Genomic DNA, 15945 nt, shown 5'->3' with positions numbered 1-15945 from the left:
TAGACTTTATCAGCTTTTTCTCCAGCCAGCGGCTTCTGCAGACAACCGAGCCTGTACGGTACACACGGTTCACTCTGGCAAAGCTGGGGAGCAGCGGGGCAGGCATCACGGCTGGGGGCGGGAAGCAGCTAAGACTGGACCAGTGGGCCCCAGTGCTTGAGGAGGGTTGTGGGAGCTTCGAGAGAAGGCTGCTGCGTGGGGTCAGGAGGAGGGCGGCCCAGGGAGAGGAGGGCGCGTGTTAAGCTGCAGGGAGGAAGCAGGGAGCGGGAGGGGGGCCTATGGTCACCGTCCTTGGGGGATGGAGGCGGTGGGACACAGTGCCAGTGTATATATGGGGGATGAGGGGTCCATAGACATCTTTTGTGGCAGGAACGAGACAGACCACTGTATAAAAGGGACTGTACAACATAACCTATGATACAATGTTTACATATGATACAAGGCTCTTTCCCTCTTTGAGTTTTAAAAAATAAATTTACAATTCCAGAGCTTTTGGTAAAAAATATATACACCCTCAGAGCAGGAGCAGCAGCTGTTTTTGCTGTTGCTGCTGCTGCCTCTTCAGAAGAGAAAGAGGTGGCGCCAGAAAGGAGGGTGAGGCTGTGCCAGGGAACCTCACCCGGTAGCTGCCAGGAGCCCTGCGCCCCTCAGCCCTGGAGGCCCGTGTGGGAGAGGGAGGGGAGACAGAGAGGTATTAAAGGCATCACCACAGTCCAGTGTGGCCCTTACGGTCTCAGCCATTCCCTCCCCTCACTTCTGTGGGCTACCTGCCCAGGGACAGGGGTCTGTCCCACCCCAGCTCTGATGGGGAGGACCAAGGGGGAGTCAACACAGGGAGGAGGATAGAGACCATGTTGTTGGTGTCCCTCAGAAGAGCCAGAAGGAGGGGGCTGACAGCTCCCTTCTTAGCAGTAAGACACCCCAAAAGAAGGAGTGTGGGCAGCAAACACCCCCAACTCCTGATACCACCACGTCCCACCCCGCAATGCAGAGGGAGTGTCCTGTAGGCAGCTTAGGCCTGTGTTTCCCTGAGCATCTCTTACCCTCTCACCAGAGCCCACCCAGAGACCTTGGGGAGGCGTGAGTGGAGGACTCCCAAGGGCTGACAGGTAACCCCTTCCCCCTCGCTGCTGCCCCCTGCCCCACGAGCAGCTTCACCCACAGGCTTGGGCACATGGGGCAGCACAAGGAGCTGAGCAGGGAGTGGTGAGGGTGGGGACAGCACCCCGCACCATCACAGGGCCAAGTAGACCAGGGTAGCACCAAACAGAAGGACCCCTGCTACACACAACACCCTCCCTCAGTTACAGATGCGCTGCTGCTTCTTAAAGGGGACAGGTGCACACACACACGCGCGCGCGCGCACACACACACACACAGACACAAGGGCAATATAATATTCCAGGAGGGGTGCATCCAGGGGTCCCAACCCTGACCAGGGAGAAGCCGGCCACGGGTGGAGAGGAAGGCTGCCAATCCCTTCCACAGTTCCGCTCTGTCTCACAGACAACGTGGGCAGCTTTCCTGTCTGCGTGGGAGGAGGAGGTTGGAAGCTCCATCTCTGGAACAGACCTCAATGAGAGGGGGCAGAGGAAGGAGTGTTCTGCCCCCCATCCCTGCGAGGGCAGGACCCAGCAGAGTGCGGTTTTGGCTTGAAGGAGCAAGGGGGAGAGGACTTCAGCAGGATGAACAGGCTTATGAACCCAGTGGTAAGTCCATCCGACTCTTTCCTGAGGGGCAGGAAGTTGCTCCAAGGGAAAGATGTCAGAGGTGGGTTGGGATAGCGTGCAAAGTGCTTGAGTGCCAGGTGCCCAAGGACCCTGGTGGGGCACTGACCAGAACCTCTGTTCTCACTGACTATTAGCCTCCAGCTTGTAGGAGAGCTCGAAGAGGAGGTTCTGGTTGTCGATGACCTGGAACTGGCGCACATAGGCCTTGGTCTGCAGGTGATGGGGGGATGCCTCCATATCCAGGCCTGGAGGTGTGACAAGAGAGAGGCCTTCAGGCTCCCAGCCTCCCTTCTTGCTCTACATGCCTACCAGCCAGAGAAGAGGGGTGTGGATTGGGACAGGAGGGTCCCTAGAGAGGCCAAAGAGAGGATGGAGAGCTGACAAGTTTAAGGAAATAAAGAATTGAGGACGGTCTCCTCCCGGAATCCTCCCACTCAGTCAAAGCTCTACCTGTAAAGCTCTTAGAAGCCTGGGTACTCACAAAGGGGCCGGCTCCGGTATTTGCGGATTGTCCTCACCTTTTCAGCCACTGAATGCTGGGAGATGACAAGAAATGAGCCCTAAAAAGGGTACAGAAAGATGCTCCCCCCCTCTTATGCTCCCCCTGGTCTATTCTCCAACTCTGCTGGTTTGATTCCACTCCCTCCAGGGTCTAATTCTGGAGGGTCTCTGAAGAACCAAAGAAGGGGTGTAATGGGGCCGGTGAGGGAAGGTAGAGTTGCCCGCCCCCCCCCCCCCCAGCTCCCTGTCAGCTTTGTGGCCTGTGGGCGTGTTGCCACAGCAATGGCAGCAGGGACGGTCAGGAGTCTGTCAGGCAAGCTGGGCACCAAGAAGGAAGGTTGCTGTCTTTAGGGGGCTGCCAGGATGCGGGGAGGGGGCTGGGGGTGGGGGGAAGGATGCCAGCCCCTGCTCCCGGGCCAGGGTAGGCCGTACCACTCACCAGCTTCTCAATGTTCACCAAACCATCGACAAGAGTCTTACTCCCCTCATGCAGGAAAGTCAGGTCTAGGGGAGGGAAGAGAAGCAAATGTGAGGAAGAAGAGAGGAGGTCCAAAGGGCCCTTCCCCTCCCCCACGACCCCTCAGTGCGGGGCTCCTCTCCAGTGGGCATTCAGAGCTAAGTGACAGTGGTTGATAGCCGGAACTGGGGCACAGAGACTGTGGCCAGAAGAGCATGGGATTGACTCTCACCTTTGAGGATCAGAGGCACAAAGGGAATCACAGGAGGTTTCATCTTGGAGATGACTTCTCGGTAGCTTTTGTGGTTCCTGCAGGGGTCCTGGCATTCCGCAGAAGAGAGGTTAGGGGACACATAGTCCCAGCGTACCTCAAAGATGCCCCCTACTCCTCCCTCATCCCCCTGCCCTAGATCCATCTCTGATCAGAGAGAGGTATGTATGGGTGTCTAGCTGGGGGTGAGATGGGGAGGAGCTTGACTGTCCTCCCCTCACCTCCAAGGCAAACAGGGCAGCAATCCACCCACCCTTCCCCCTCCCAGCATGCCAGGGGAAGGGTCTTGGGCACTAAAAACCTTAAAGGCAAGCTTGAGGAGGAAGGTTTGTGGGAACAGAGGGTCTCTGGGGTGCAAGCCCAGGGGCAGATAAAAGAGCTGAACCCACTCACTGTCAGGTTCTCAAATTTGCGGAACAAATTCTTGAATTTCCCGGGCAGCTTCTGCAGAGAGTTTGAAGGAAGGAGAAGGAATGTCAGACTGGAGCTCCTTGCGTTTCAGGGCAGCTCTGGCTAATCCCCAGGTGTCAGAGGGGGAAAGGGCCCGGCTATCTTGCAAGGGACTGGCAAGCTGGTCTGGTGGGTAGGGAAATAGAATCAGCCCGTAGTGAGGTCTGGGGAGCTTGAAGCAGCCCGGAGGAATGAATTATTCTGGGGAATTCGAGCCTCTGCGTTGGCACTGCCACGCACAAGGGGCCTCACTGAGCGCTGGCTGGAATCCAGCATCCAAGTCTGAGACCTGGCCTGGGCTGCCTGCCCCCCTCTCCGGCGGGGATTCCGTCTTTTTACTAATTTGCACAAGGACAGGGTGCATTAACCTAGCGGCGTGCCCCGGGCCTGGATCTGCCAGAAGAGGGCGCCTCCTTCCGCCTGGCACAAAGGCTCCCTAAGGGCCAGCCGCACCGCGGGAGGCAGCACCGGGGTGAGCCCGGCAGGCCAAGATCCCCCGAGCCGGGCCAGCCCAGGCGGGAGGAGAGGAAAGGGCAGCCATGCATCACCTCCCAGGTGAGCCGCAGGCGGCTGACAGCGGCGTTGTCCAGCCCCATGACCACGGCGTAGAAGGACAGCAGGTCCTGGTTCTGCTTGCAGCTGCGGGGGTGGGAGGAGAGGTCAGCGCGAGGTGGGGGGAAGGGGGTGGTCTCCGCGCTCCCCCTCCGCGGGCTGGCCGCACTCACATGGCCGCGATCTTGAGGAACTTCTTCAGCAGCTGCGCGCGCTTGCCCGGGGCCTCGCACAGCAACACCTCGGTGGCCACCCAGTGCGTGACCTCGCTGCAGCGCTGCAGCAGCAGCTCCAGGTTGGCCGTCTCCCGGCGGCCGCGCTCCCCGTGGAACACGTAGTCCACGAATTCCAGCTGCACCCACGTCAGCGTGGCGGAGGGGCCGCCGGGGCGTGGGGGGTGTGCGTGGGCGGGAGGCGGAGTGGACCCGAGGAGGCAAAGGCAGGAGGGCAGGGGTAGGAGGGGTGGAAAATAGAAGAAGCCGGGACAAGACGGGATGCAACAGAAATGGGGGAAGAGGGGAAGCACCATTAATAATACTCTCCCATCTACTGAGCGCTTATTTGGTGCCAGGTCCTCGAACCATCTGATAGACAGTATCGTCACTGCCTTAATTTCTCTCTTTAGTAGAGAATATTTTAAAGATACCTTATCTGGTTAGACCCACTTTACTAAGGACTCTCACTTTGCTGCTTTTTTCAGATTGGAGACGTAAGGCTTAGAGGGTCTGGGGGTGAATTGCCCGAGGGCACCCCGCCAGCCACCTTCTAATGCAAAGTTCAGCTGCACACATGGCCCGTCTCCAGGACCCCACGTTGGCACATTTCTCCCTCCAGGCCCCCAGCCCAGCACCGCCTTCAGTCCCCACCTCGTGCACACATCGAAACAGCTCCCAGTGGAAGGCAGTAAGGTGGTTGGCGACGTCCTCAGGCTCCACTCGGTGGATCTCTGTGTCTCCAGGGGAGACCTGGATCTCCTCGGGGAGGGGCATCTGGTGACAGGCAGGGACACAGGGGCTGGGCTCCACTCTGGGCTTGTGAGTTTCTGCCCCATAGTCCCTCTGGGCCCTCACTCCCAGCCAACGCCTTGTGACGGAGTTCTTACCAGCGCCTCATAGCTGTCGCGGGTGCAGGCAAACAGGTGACTGTTGATGCCCAGCGTGGTGAAGACACAGTCTTCAGTCGGCTGGAGAAGGACCTTCTCTGCAGGAGAACGAGCTGTTCTGCCTCAGCCCTGACTATCTGCACCCTCACACACCCCAGCCACTGTCGCCATCCCGTCTAGAAACTCCTAACCCTGCATGGACACATTCTAGACGAATGGGACTGCTGTTATCACCAGTTTGTGCCACATTCATCTGAAATTTTCAAATAATGATTTCCTCGGCATTCATCACCTTCTTTTACCCCCCAACATTCTTCCACAGCTCTTCTGTCAATTCTATCATCCCCATGATACTGGAATATTTTTTCCCTTGCCTCAGAGGAAAATAGGATTCTGGCTACATTGCAGGCTCTCTGCCTTCCCACAGGGATTGGAGGCCCACCCTGTGTTTTAGCCTCAAAAACGTAGCCTCCAGGAGGTTAAAGAACCAGATCCCAAGATGAGTAAGAGGCAAGCACCTAGATCAGAATCCAAGTGTCTTGGGCCAGTGCTTTCCAAACTTTAATGTGCATAGGAATCACCTGGGAATCTTGTTAAAATGCTCATTCTGAGTCAGCAGGTCTGGTGGGGTCTGAGGTGCTGCAGTTTTAATAAGCTCCCAGGTGATGCTCATGTGGCTGGCCCCAGGACCACACTTCAAGTAGCCAGGGCCTAGAATTTGTCTTTAGCCATGCCCCAGAGCCCTGGGCAGGTGAGTTTCTCCTCTCCTGCCTGCTCCCCCCCTCACCCACCCCTCAGCCCAGCTCTTCCTGAGCCTCACCTCCGGAGGAAGCCACAGCTACCAGGATGAGCGAGTCCTCGCGCCCTGCAGGCTCCTCTGAGTACTGCAATTTCTCTGTCACAGAACCCAGAATGTCCTGCACTGACGCTGAGAGGCGGCTGCGTATGGTCACGTAAGAGTGGTCAGGCATGTAGACCCGGCAGAAGACTGGGCAGAGACAGGAAGGTGGGTTTTCATTAGAAGGCAGAATGGCAGTGCTGGCATCGTCCCCTCCAGGGCACCTCTGTTCCCCATCCCATCTCACCCCTAACCCTAAATTGATTGGCTTCTGAAAAAGATGCTGGAAACAGGACAGGTTCTTCAACACAAGGAGAATGCCCCAAATCCAGAGACCCCAGAGGGCCCTCTGAGCCACCCTGGAAGCTCTGCCCCTCTTAGTGCCCCCACTCACTCTCATCAGAGCCCCGGAAGGCCACTCGGGTCTGCAGACAAGAGTCTATCCGGCGGAAGTGGCGGAACAGTGGCTTCACCTGCTTGCTGGGCGGCTGGCTTTCCTCTGGGATCCTGACATGGACACAGCTGGGCGTCAGGAAGTCCTGCCAGGCATATGGAGCGCCAGGCAGGCAACATCAAGCAGGGACATCAGAACTGAGTCAAGGATGCACAAGTACCAGGTTCAGAAAGTGATGAAAGAGGTCAGAAGAGAGACAATGAACAGCATGGGACAACAGTCCAAGTGACCCAGATCAAATGCCACCTCTTTCATGAATTCTTCTCTGATCTACCCCACCCACCAGGAAAGGTCACTTTTCGGCTTTAACTGCCGTAGGACACTGGGCTAATATTTGTTTACGTTCGTATCTTATCTCTTCTACAAGACTGAGAGCGTTTGAAGGCTGGGCTTAGTTCTTCCTGAAATTTTTTTTTCACCCCACAGGCCTAGCACACTACTTGGCACATGATAGGTGTAGGTCATCTGCTGTTTGCTGAATTTTGCTGACAAGAACTTCACAGCCTGGGAGGAGACAGATGTGTATACAGCTACTTCTAACACGAGGCAGGAGGTGTTAGGTGATATAACAAAGGTACAAGGAGAGTTCTGTTGGTATGAGGCAGGGAGAACTTTCATCAACAAGATGGCATTTGGGTTGCCTGGGTGGCTCAGTCAGTTAAGCGTCCGACTTCGGCTCAAGTCATGATCTTATGGTTCATGGGTTCGAGCCTGTTTGGGATCCTCTGTCCCCTGTTTTCTCTGCCCCTCCCCTGCTCGTGCTCTGTCTCTCTCTCAAAAATTAAAATAATAAAAACATTTTTAAAAATTAAAAAAAAAAACAAGAAGATGGCATTTGAGGGACACCTGGGTGGTTCAGTCGGTTAAGCATCTGACTTCGACTCAGGTCATGATCTCATGGTTCGTGAGTTTGAGCCTTACATCGGGCTCGCTGCTGTTAGCTCAGAGCCCACCTCAGATCCGCTGTCCCCCTCTCTCTCTGCCCCTCCCCCATTCGTGCTGGCGCGTACGCTTTCTCTCTCTCAAAAAAATGAATAAACATTAAAAAAAAAAAAAAAGATGGCACCTGACTTGGGCCTTGAAGGACAACAGAAAGAGAAGTGGGTATGGGGGAGTCCTTCTGGAGTGGACCACGTAAATGATGGTAGGAAAATGGGAGAGCCCAGGAGTTCAGGGGTGTATAGGGAGTGTCATGGGGGCTGGGAAATGAGGTGGGAAGCATTGGCAGAAGGCAGAAAAGCAAGGGCGTTCATTGAACACTGTGCAAGGATGTTGCAATTTTGTCTTATAGGCAATTGGGAGCCGAGGATGTTTTTGGAATAGGAGCACGATGTCATCAAACTGGAAAGATCTCTCTGGTGTCAGCATAAGAAGGGAGAGGACACAGGGTACCTGGGTGGCTCAGTGGGTTAAGCGTCTGACTTCAGTTCAGGTCATGATCTCAAGGTTCATGAGTTTGAGCCCTGCATTGGGCTTTCTGCTGTCAGCACAGAGCCCGCTTAGGATCCTCTGTCCCGCCCTCCACCCCGCCCCCCCCCCCACTGCCCCGCCAACCGCCCCTCTCTCTGTTCCTCCCCCGCTCTCACTCTGTCTCTGTCTCTCTCTCAAAATAAATAAATATTTTTAAAAATTAATAAAATTTAGAAGAAGAAGAAGAAGAAGAAGAAGAAGAAGAAGAAGAAGAGGAGGAGGAGGAGGAGGAGGAGGAGGAAGAAAGGAGAGGACACAAGACCATAAGCTGAAGCCCTGGACAGGAGGCTGTGGCGATACTCCAGGTGAGAGATAATGAGGCCTAAACGGGGGTTGTGGCGGTAGGGATGGACTGGAGAGAAACTGAAGTGGTCCAAGGGATGGATGGACAGACGGACAGATGGATGGATGGATGCAATGGAGTCCTGAAGTGGGCTCACGTTGGCTCATGACAGCGGATTGTGAAATTTGGGGGCGATTCTGCCTACTGCCTTTTAAAAAGCCATTAAAAAAAAAGTTTTATAAACCTCTAGCCAAATTATTACCACAAAAGGTAGTGGCCTGTTTTACTACATTTTGCTATTGTCTGTGCTTCTGAGGTTATTTACCTCTCTTGTATTTGTGTGGTGAAAATCCTACCTAAGCCCTGCTACTGCTCCTCTCTTCTCTGCCCAACTTCACATTCGGTGACATCACGTTGGTTGCTTTAAAGCAGCCAGTGAAAGAATTTACACCATGGGAATCAGCAAAAGCTACAAATCAGGGCTTTTTTGACCCTGATGTGCTGGTTGTTAAATATGTACCAGTACACCACTGGATCAACAAAGAAACGGATGGGACAACAGACAAGGAAGCCACTGGAGGCCGTGCTTTGTGCTACCCTCCAGCAAGAGAAAGGGGCTGAAAACTAAAACCGCATTGGAGTCAAAAGGCCAGAGGCAGTCCCTGTGATAGAGGAACAAGGGGACTTCTGTCCTGTCCCCTCCCCCCAACCCATTCCCCTCACTTTAGCTCCACTGTTTCCACAAGCTGGTGCAGCCTCAGTGTGTCCTCTCGAAGGTCCTGGTAAAGGGACTCATCCTTCATAATCAGCAGGTACAGATCCTGGGGAGCAGAGGAGAGAGAAGGTGAAGGCAGGCGTGTCATCCCAAGCATCACTATCAGCAAGGGCTGGCGCAGGGTCTCCATGCCTTGGAGCACAGAGGGACCGTATAAACTTAAGGCCCACAGGCATCTTCTTCCAGGTACCCAGCTTGAGGAGTATGGCTCCTTCAAAGGGGTCCCCTTCCAGAGCTAATAGCCTGCTCACCCGCCTTCTCTTCCCAGGCCCACCTTGATGATGCGGCCGGCCCCCTCTTCCTCCTGCAGCAGCCCCTGGTAGGTGTCCAGGAAATGAAGGAGCATGGCTAGACAGGCTTGCTTCCGACCCAGCCCCTCGGGGCCCTCCATGCCTCCTGCCCAAACAAAGCTGACCCCTTAGTTAAGAAAAAGCCCCAAGCAGGGAGACCTGAAGAAACTGGGAAGGGAGATGAGAGGCAGTGGTTGCTTAAGCCCTCCCAAATGCTCTCTAGGCTTGGGGCCAAGAAGAAAGGAGATCCAGGTGTCCCTGGAGCCAAGACCCCCTCATGCCTCAGCCCAGGTATTTTTCTCACAGTAGGTGTGGATGGCATCCACTCGACCACATCCATCTGACCACATCCTGCCTGTTTGAATTTCACTTGAGGATACCCTACCCAGACCCACCCAACCTCTGACTGGCCCATAACCTGGAGCTGGTAAAGGCCAATGATCCTTACCACAAACCTGACCATACCTCAGTGTAAGGCCCGGTGTTTCTAAGAGAGCCTATGGTATTCTACTCAGTGGCCTGACATTTACAATTAGATCCTAAAATAACTCAGCAAGAGGCCCTATGCTTACATGAGACCCTATGAATAGCTCAGCCAGTGGCTTGTCTCTAGCAGACCTTACTAAAGCACAGCCGTGACCTGATGTTTACATCGGACCCTATAATAACTCACTGGGCAACCAGATGTTTAGAGCAGCAATCCAGTGGGGGAGAGAGGCATTCTTAATAGAATAATAACACCTTACACTTGCACAGGGCTCTGCAGTCTCCAAAGCACTCCCACATCTACTATCAGATTGATCTCCACAGCAGCCCCATAGGTAGGCAGGGCAGGTGCTATTTACCCCCTTTTTACAGAAGAGGAAACTGAGGCTTTAGGAGGTTAAGTGGTCTGCCCAAGGTCACGCAGCTGCTGAGTAAAACCCCTGGAATTGAAACCCAGGTGTATTTTCTAGGGAAGAGTGGAGGCCCTGACATCACACATTGGGTAGGGGGCGTGGCTTCCTCCCGACCTCCCCTTTTGCAGGCTCCATAAAAGGATATTACTGGTGTAGCTCCTGCAGAAATTTCTCCGTGGGGAGGAAGAGAGAATGGGTGAGGACGATGTCATCCAGCAGGATATCTGTAGAGATCAATTGGCACCACTGATGTCAGGCGGGCACTTGTAGGGCCCGACTGGACACTCACTACCCTCCCCCCACCGCCGCCTCCTAGAGTGAGTTCTCCTTAGCCAGGCTGGAGCCCTGGCCACCTGCCCCGTCATGCTCTGCACAAGCGCGCACGCACACGTGTGAAGGTTCTGGGCAGCCGCTGCGGGGGTGGGGTTGGCAGCTGCCAAGGCAGCTGGAGGGAAGGAGGGGGCGCCCTTTGGTCACGCCCACTTCTCTTCAATGGATGTGGGAAGCTGGTCAGATAATATAGCAAACTTGAGATCTGCCCGAAAAAAAGAGGTAGACCACAGAAGTGTCTCTAGACAAAAAGAACTTCCAAACAGAGGTTAGAGTCAGTGGTGTGTGTGTGTGTTGTGTGTGTGTGTGTGTGTGTGTGTGTGTGTGTGTGTGTTCATCCCTCCTGCCCTCCCTACTCTCTACCTAACAACTTTGAGTTCCAACTAGGCAGGTGAGAACCAGCCCCATTAAAAGGGAGAGGGAGTGACTGCCATCTCTTTGATCCCAAAAGCCTTTAAGAAGAAACCCTGTGTCCCCCAGATGCCCAGAGACAGAAGGGTTAATGATGGAAGGGTGGAGGGGAGTGGCTCTCACCACCCTTTTCCCCTCCACACCCCCATCTGGGCCTGGCTCAGCCAGTCAGCCAGGTACAAGGTCGCCCTGACTTGCAGCCAGCCCTGGGGTGGGGCAGGGCAGCCTGGCACACACAGACAAGCAGGGCGCAGGGAGGGAGCCAGGTGTCCTCACCAGGACAGGTTAGGGCCAGGTCCCCAGACACTGCCCCCAGACAAAACCAAGGCTTCTGAGTCCCTTGGCTCACCATGCCCTGGCCTCTGATTCAAGCCATGAAGGTGGAGGAGGAGAACCAACACAAGATCCTCTATTTTAACTACTGCATTTCACAAATGAGAAACTGAGGCCCAGAGTTGGGAGGGACTTGCCTGGAGCTGGAATAGGAACCCAGACTCCTGAGTCTTTGTTCTTTTCTCGATCTGCCTGAGGTAACCAGAGTGTCGGGGTAGAGCACGGTGGGGCTGCTTAGATGTTTGTGAGCCTTTGGCTGATTTGGGAATAACTTCTGTAAGTCCCCCTCACCTCCCACACACCCTGGGAAAAAGCCAAGATGGCTTGAGAACATTGGTTATATTGGAGAATATCAGAGTGGTAGGTTAAACTAATTCTCATTTACTAACTGGTTCCCCAAACCAGTTACTCTGGGGATCTAGCTTGCCAGCCCAGATAATAGGATGACAAGCAACCCACGAGTCCTTTCCCAGGGGAGACCAGGCACAGTGTGTGGCACCAGGCCCCTGTGGAAGGGGAAAGACAGTTTCTCCCTTTTCCTCTTTGCCCAGCTACCTTGCTATGCTCTTAAAGTGAGGCTGAGAGCCCCAGCCCCGACCTCCGGCCCCAGGGATGGTGACAAGGAATAGGGATGCCCAGCATCGTTCCTATCTATCTCACAGGAGAGCTCAGCCAGAGCAAAGGAAGAGGAACATGGGGCAGAGTGGGGGAGATGCTGCTATGGGGGCTACAGTTTGGCGTCTGTCTCTTCCAAGCCAGGCTCTGGTCCAATGCACAGCCTCCCCAGGGAATGTGTCATAGAGACACAGGGTGTGTGGTGTAGGCGGGAAGTTATGGTTAGGAGAGCTGTGTGTGTCTGATATTTTTCTAATTAAATCCAAAAGGTGTCAGCTCCCCAGGGCAACGACAGCTGAGCCAAGGAGAGGGCCCAGGTCTTGAAAAAAATCTAGGGGGTGGGGGATGGAGTCCCATTCCACATGCCTAGGTCCAGGCTCCCTACAGAGGTCTGAGAGCAAAGTGTGAAACCCCCACCTTGAGGCCCTCAACCAGGGCTCCCCACCCTCAGACCTTGCTGGGCTGAGTGAAATACTGAGAGGCAGACTTAAAGACCCACCAGGCTTTTACCTCCACCACCAACCGGCAATTTGGGGTCTCGGTTTCCTCAAAGTTCCCTTAGTAGGGGTGCTGGTGGGGAGTGGTGAAATAGTATCATCGTTTAGGGAATAAGCTTCTCAGGGTGTGGCTATTATTTTTTAAAGAGGCCGTATGCTGAGGCCTACCTTGGGAAGGGCAGGAGTTGGTGGAGCTCAGAATCCCCTCCATGCTGCAGGGTCCTGCTGTCTGTCTGCCCAGCCACCTCTCCCCCAGCAAACACCTTCTGAGTCAGCCCCCAACTAGAATGCCTCCTTCCCCCTCAAGCTGCTAAGGACAATGCATCCCTTTGCCGGGCCAAAAGGCAGCTTGGGCCTTGCGCCTGTCTGGCATTGCCCCACTGAGTGGGCCAGCCCTGTGCTCTGGTGTTTCTAGACAGAAGCAGGGACTCCGGGAACATCTCTCAGGTCTCGGGCAGCACCTCTTGGAGTGAGGGGTGTGAAGCACGGTGTGCTCTGGGCAGCTTCCATCTTAGGGTGTCAGGCCTTAATTTGGGGCCACAGAAGGAGGTAGTCAACCTCAGGGACCCATGAGAGTCTGTGGGTAGAATGTCCAGGGGAAAGGAAGGGTGGCTTGAGGTTCGGAGAAAGAGTTCGCCTTCTTCTCCAGCCAGTGGGTGAGGCTGCTACAGGGAGGAAGGTGGCACAGCCACTTCCCTTCTGCAGAAGGGTCTGTTCCTCCCCTAGGCCGCTGCCCCACTTCAGCTGACCGCTCGGCCCCACACCGAGGCTCCCGCCATGGCGCCACCCCCACTCTCCAAGGGCAAGGAAGAAGAACCGGGTAACAACCCCCAACTCCGGGATGGAGGAGACTTACCTGAGGCGGCGCTGTCCCTGGTGGCCCCTCCAGCGAGCCGCTCCAGAACCCGGTTCAGAAGATGCTCCGGCCGCTCGGGGGCGCCCAGGGGGGCCCAGGGCGGGGAAGTCAGGGGCTCGCCGGGGGACAGCTCGTCAGAGGAGTACGAGGAAGGCGAGCGCAGGGGTCCCCCCACCCCGAGCGGCCCGGGCCCTGGCACCTCCTCAAGCTGCAGCCAACAGGGCCCCCCGCTGCCGAGCTCCTCTGCGACCCCCGCCGGCTCGCCCCCTTCCTCTTCAGGGGGCGGCTCTAGCCCCGGCTCGGCGGGGGGCTCCCGGAGGAAAGCGGGGAGCAGCAGGCGAGACACGCTCTGACGCCGCTGCAGCGGCCGCAGTCCCCCGGCTGGACCGCCGCCCCCACCAGGTCCCCCGCCCCCGCCAGGCCCACCGCAGCTACCCGGACCCCCGCCGGGACCTCCCGCCACCGTTCGCCCCGCCAGCTGCGACGTCTGCTTCTTCAAAAATTTCTCCAGTGGCTTCATGCCCCCCCCCCCCGCCCCTCTCCTTGGGGCCGCCGGAGGACCCAGGTGTCCCAGGCGCGGGCGGGGGGGGGGGGCGGGGACACGATGCTCAGAGCCGGAGGGGCAGAGCGGAGGGCCGTGCCAGGCGCCGGACTGGGGGCCAGAGGAGCCCGAGGCTCGCTGGCCGGGGTCCAGTGGCCAGTGGCCCGGGGAGGTGCCAGAGGGAAGGAGTGTCCGCTGTTAGTGGCCCCCCATGCCGGTTGCAGCTGGCACGCGGCCCAGAGGGTGGATAGGCTGCGGGGCCAGTGCCCGGGGCTCTGCGCTCCTGGGCCGGGCTGCGGCGGCAGAGACAGCGGGCGGAGCGCAAAGCTGAGAGAGGACGCGGCGGCGGCGGCGGCGGCGGCTGCGCTCCTGGCCAGGGGGGAAGGTGGCAGAACTGAGACCGCGCCCCCTCTTCCAGTCTCCGCCCAGTCCCCGCCCCTGCCCCTCCTGGCCCGTCCCCTGGCCCGCGCGAGGCTTGAACTTGGGCGCTGGGGCTGGCCGCGAGGGAAATAGTGAAGGGCTGAATGGGATTGGCTTCAGAGCAGATGCAGAAATTACGGGCAAAGGTGATGGAGTGATTTAGCAATGGAGAGAGATTCCTGGCTTGGGGGCTTACAGGGGCTCTTAGTTTCATTTCAAAGAAGTAGGGCAGGCCTGTGGCCTGCAGACTTGGGACTTGTACTCAGGTGAGACCTACAAAGATTGCTGGTTGGGTGTCCATCACCCTCAACCCCGACACTATGCTCTGTTGCTATATTTGTGATTTTATCTTCCTTCTATAAGAAGGGCTGGGAAGGCGTGAAGTGGATTGGCATTGGCACTGGGGGCGGTGCCCATCTGCCCTTTCTGGTAGGGCACAATAGGTGGTGAAGGCCTGGCTTGTGAGAGGCAGGTGCTGGCAGGCAGGTAGGAGCCAGGCAAGGAGCAGCAGCAGGTTGTGGCAGGTCTAGTTGGGGTGAGGAAAAGAGACGGGAGGCAGAGGGGAGGAGACAAGGAGCACAAGGGCACCTGAACCCAGCCGGCAGCAGGAGAAAGCAGGACTGTGGAGATGAGTGACAAGCTCCAGAACGCCAGCCAATATCACTTAGTGTAGACCCCCTCCAGGGTGGACATAGCCATGGAGTAGGGCAAGTGGTGCCAATTTGCACTCTAAATGATCTTTATTCCTGATGCCTGTGCCTGGAGCATTCTGTCCCTAAAGATACACTGCCCCAGAAGGAGGTGGGTATAGAGAAACACTCAGTGTAAACACATCAAGGTTAAAGTAACAAGGTGGGGGAGTGGCACCAGGTTCCAGAGAGATTGAAGCTCCTTGGGCAATGCCCCACCCCTGTTTACCGTGCAGGGACCAGGCAGGGACAGGAATGCTAAAGGCTGGGAGTGGTGGTTGAACTGCAGGGTGTGTACTCCACACGTGTCACCGTGTGTGCATATCTGGTCCTATGTGTGCTAGAGCATGTGTTTACAGAATTAAAGCTTTGCATACCCATCTGTCTGTGGATTTCAAAAGGGAACAGTAAAAGGGAAAGAGTAGTTTTGGCTAAAAAGCTGGAATAGAGATCCGAGTATCAGCTTTCTGGGCTCCCTTTATTGGATACCCCACTATCCCTGGGGTTAAGAGGAGAAACTGGCTGGAGTGGCTAAGAGCTCCCCAGGCATTTTGTGAACCAAATAAGAAGAGGAGAGGGCTCCACTCCGAGCACATGCCACAGTTACCAGATTAAGCTGGTTGCCTTGGTAACCTCCTCTCTGGGCAGGATTTGGGATTGTCAGTTAGGAAGGGGAAAGATTTGGGGAGTGTGGAGGGTGTGGGGGCTGGAAATAAAGGAGGCAGAGACACTTCTGGAAACTGAAAGCTTGGGGAGCAGGACCCCAGCACCCCTGCAACTACTCAAGGATATCAGGCAGCGACGGAGTTCAAGGACTTGAATGAGGAAGGAAAGCCAGCATGAAGTGAGTCATGGCCCTCCTAGAAGAGTGGTTCTCACCCCAAGTGCACATTGGAATCCAGGGGAACTCAACAATACTGATGCCCAGGCCACAGTCCAAATCAATTACATCTTTGAGGTGAGGCTGAGGTTTATGGTATTTTTTAAAAGATCCCCAAGTGGTGCTCACTTTGGCAGCACATATAGCAAACCTGGGATGATACAGAGATTAGCATGGTCCCTGTACAAGGATGCCACATAGAAGATCCCCACGTGATTCAAACAGCCATGGTTGAGAATCACTGCCCTAGAGGGACAGCCCAAGCGGGCTGTCGATGCTAGGAGACAACTTCAGGATTCTA

General features: G+C 55.9%; 1 protein-coding gene and 1 pseudogene across 1 annotated transcript; one reads left to right on the top strand and one right to left on the bottom strand.

The window, feature by feature from the left end:
• Window positions 1-1664: 1664 nt before the first annotated feature.
• RAPGEFL1 (Rap guanine nucleotide exchange factor like 1) lies at window positions 1665-14039 on the bottom strand. The gene is made up of 15 exons (XM_060646143.3): window positions 13115-14039; window positions 10218-10296; window positions 9158-9293; window positions 8832-8929; window positions 6296-6408; window positions 5884-6051; window positions 5064-5161; window positions 4828-4950; window positions 4135-4313; window positions 3958-4048; window positions 3353-3403; window positions 2921-3008; window positions 2671-2735; window positions 2212-2266; window positions 1665-1975 (listed from the first exon to the last, which is right to left on the bottom strand). Exons 1-15 carry the CDS (start codon window positions 13632-13634, stop codon window positions 1851-1853), a joined length of 1989 nt encoding a protein of 662 aa, XP_060502126.1. The 5' UTR covers window positions 13635-14039; the 3' UTR covers window positions 1665-1850.
• Window positions 14040-15765: 1726 nt separating this feature from the next.
• LOC132688732 (U6 spliceosomal RNA) lies at window positions 15766-15862 on the top strand (annotated as a pseudogene).
• Window positions 15863-15945: the final 83 nt, after the last annotated feature.

The sequence above is a fragment of the Panthera onca genome, chromosome E1, assembly GCF_046562875.1.
Source record: "Panthera onca isolate mPanOnc1 chromosome E1, mPanOnc1 haplotype 2, whole genome shotgun sequence".
Lineage (NCBI taxonomy): Eukaryota > Metazoa > Chordata > Mammalia > Carnivora > Felidae > Panthera > Panthera onca.
This window is presented reverse-complemented; position numbering and strand designations above follow the sequence as displayed.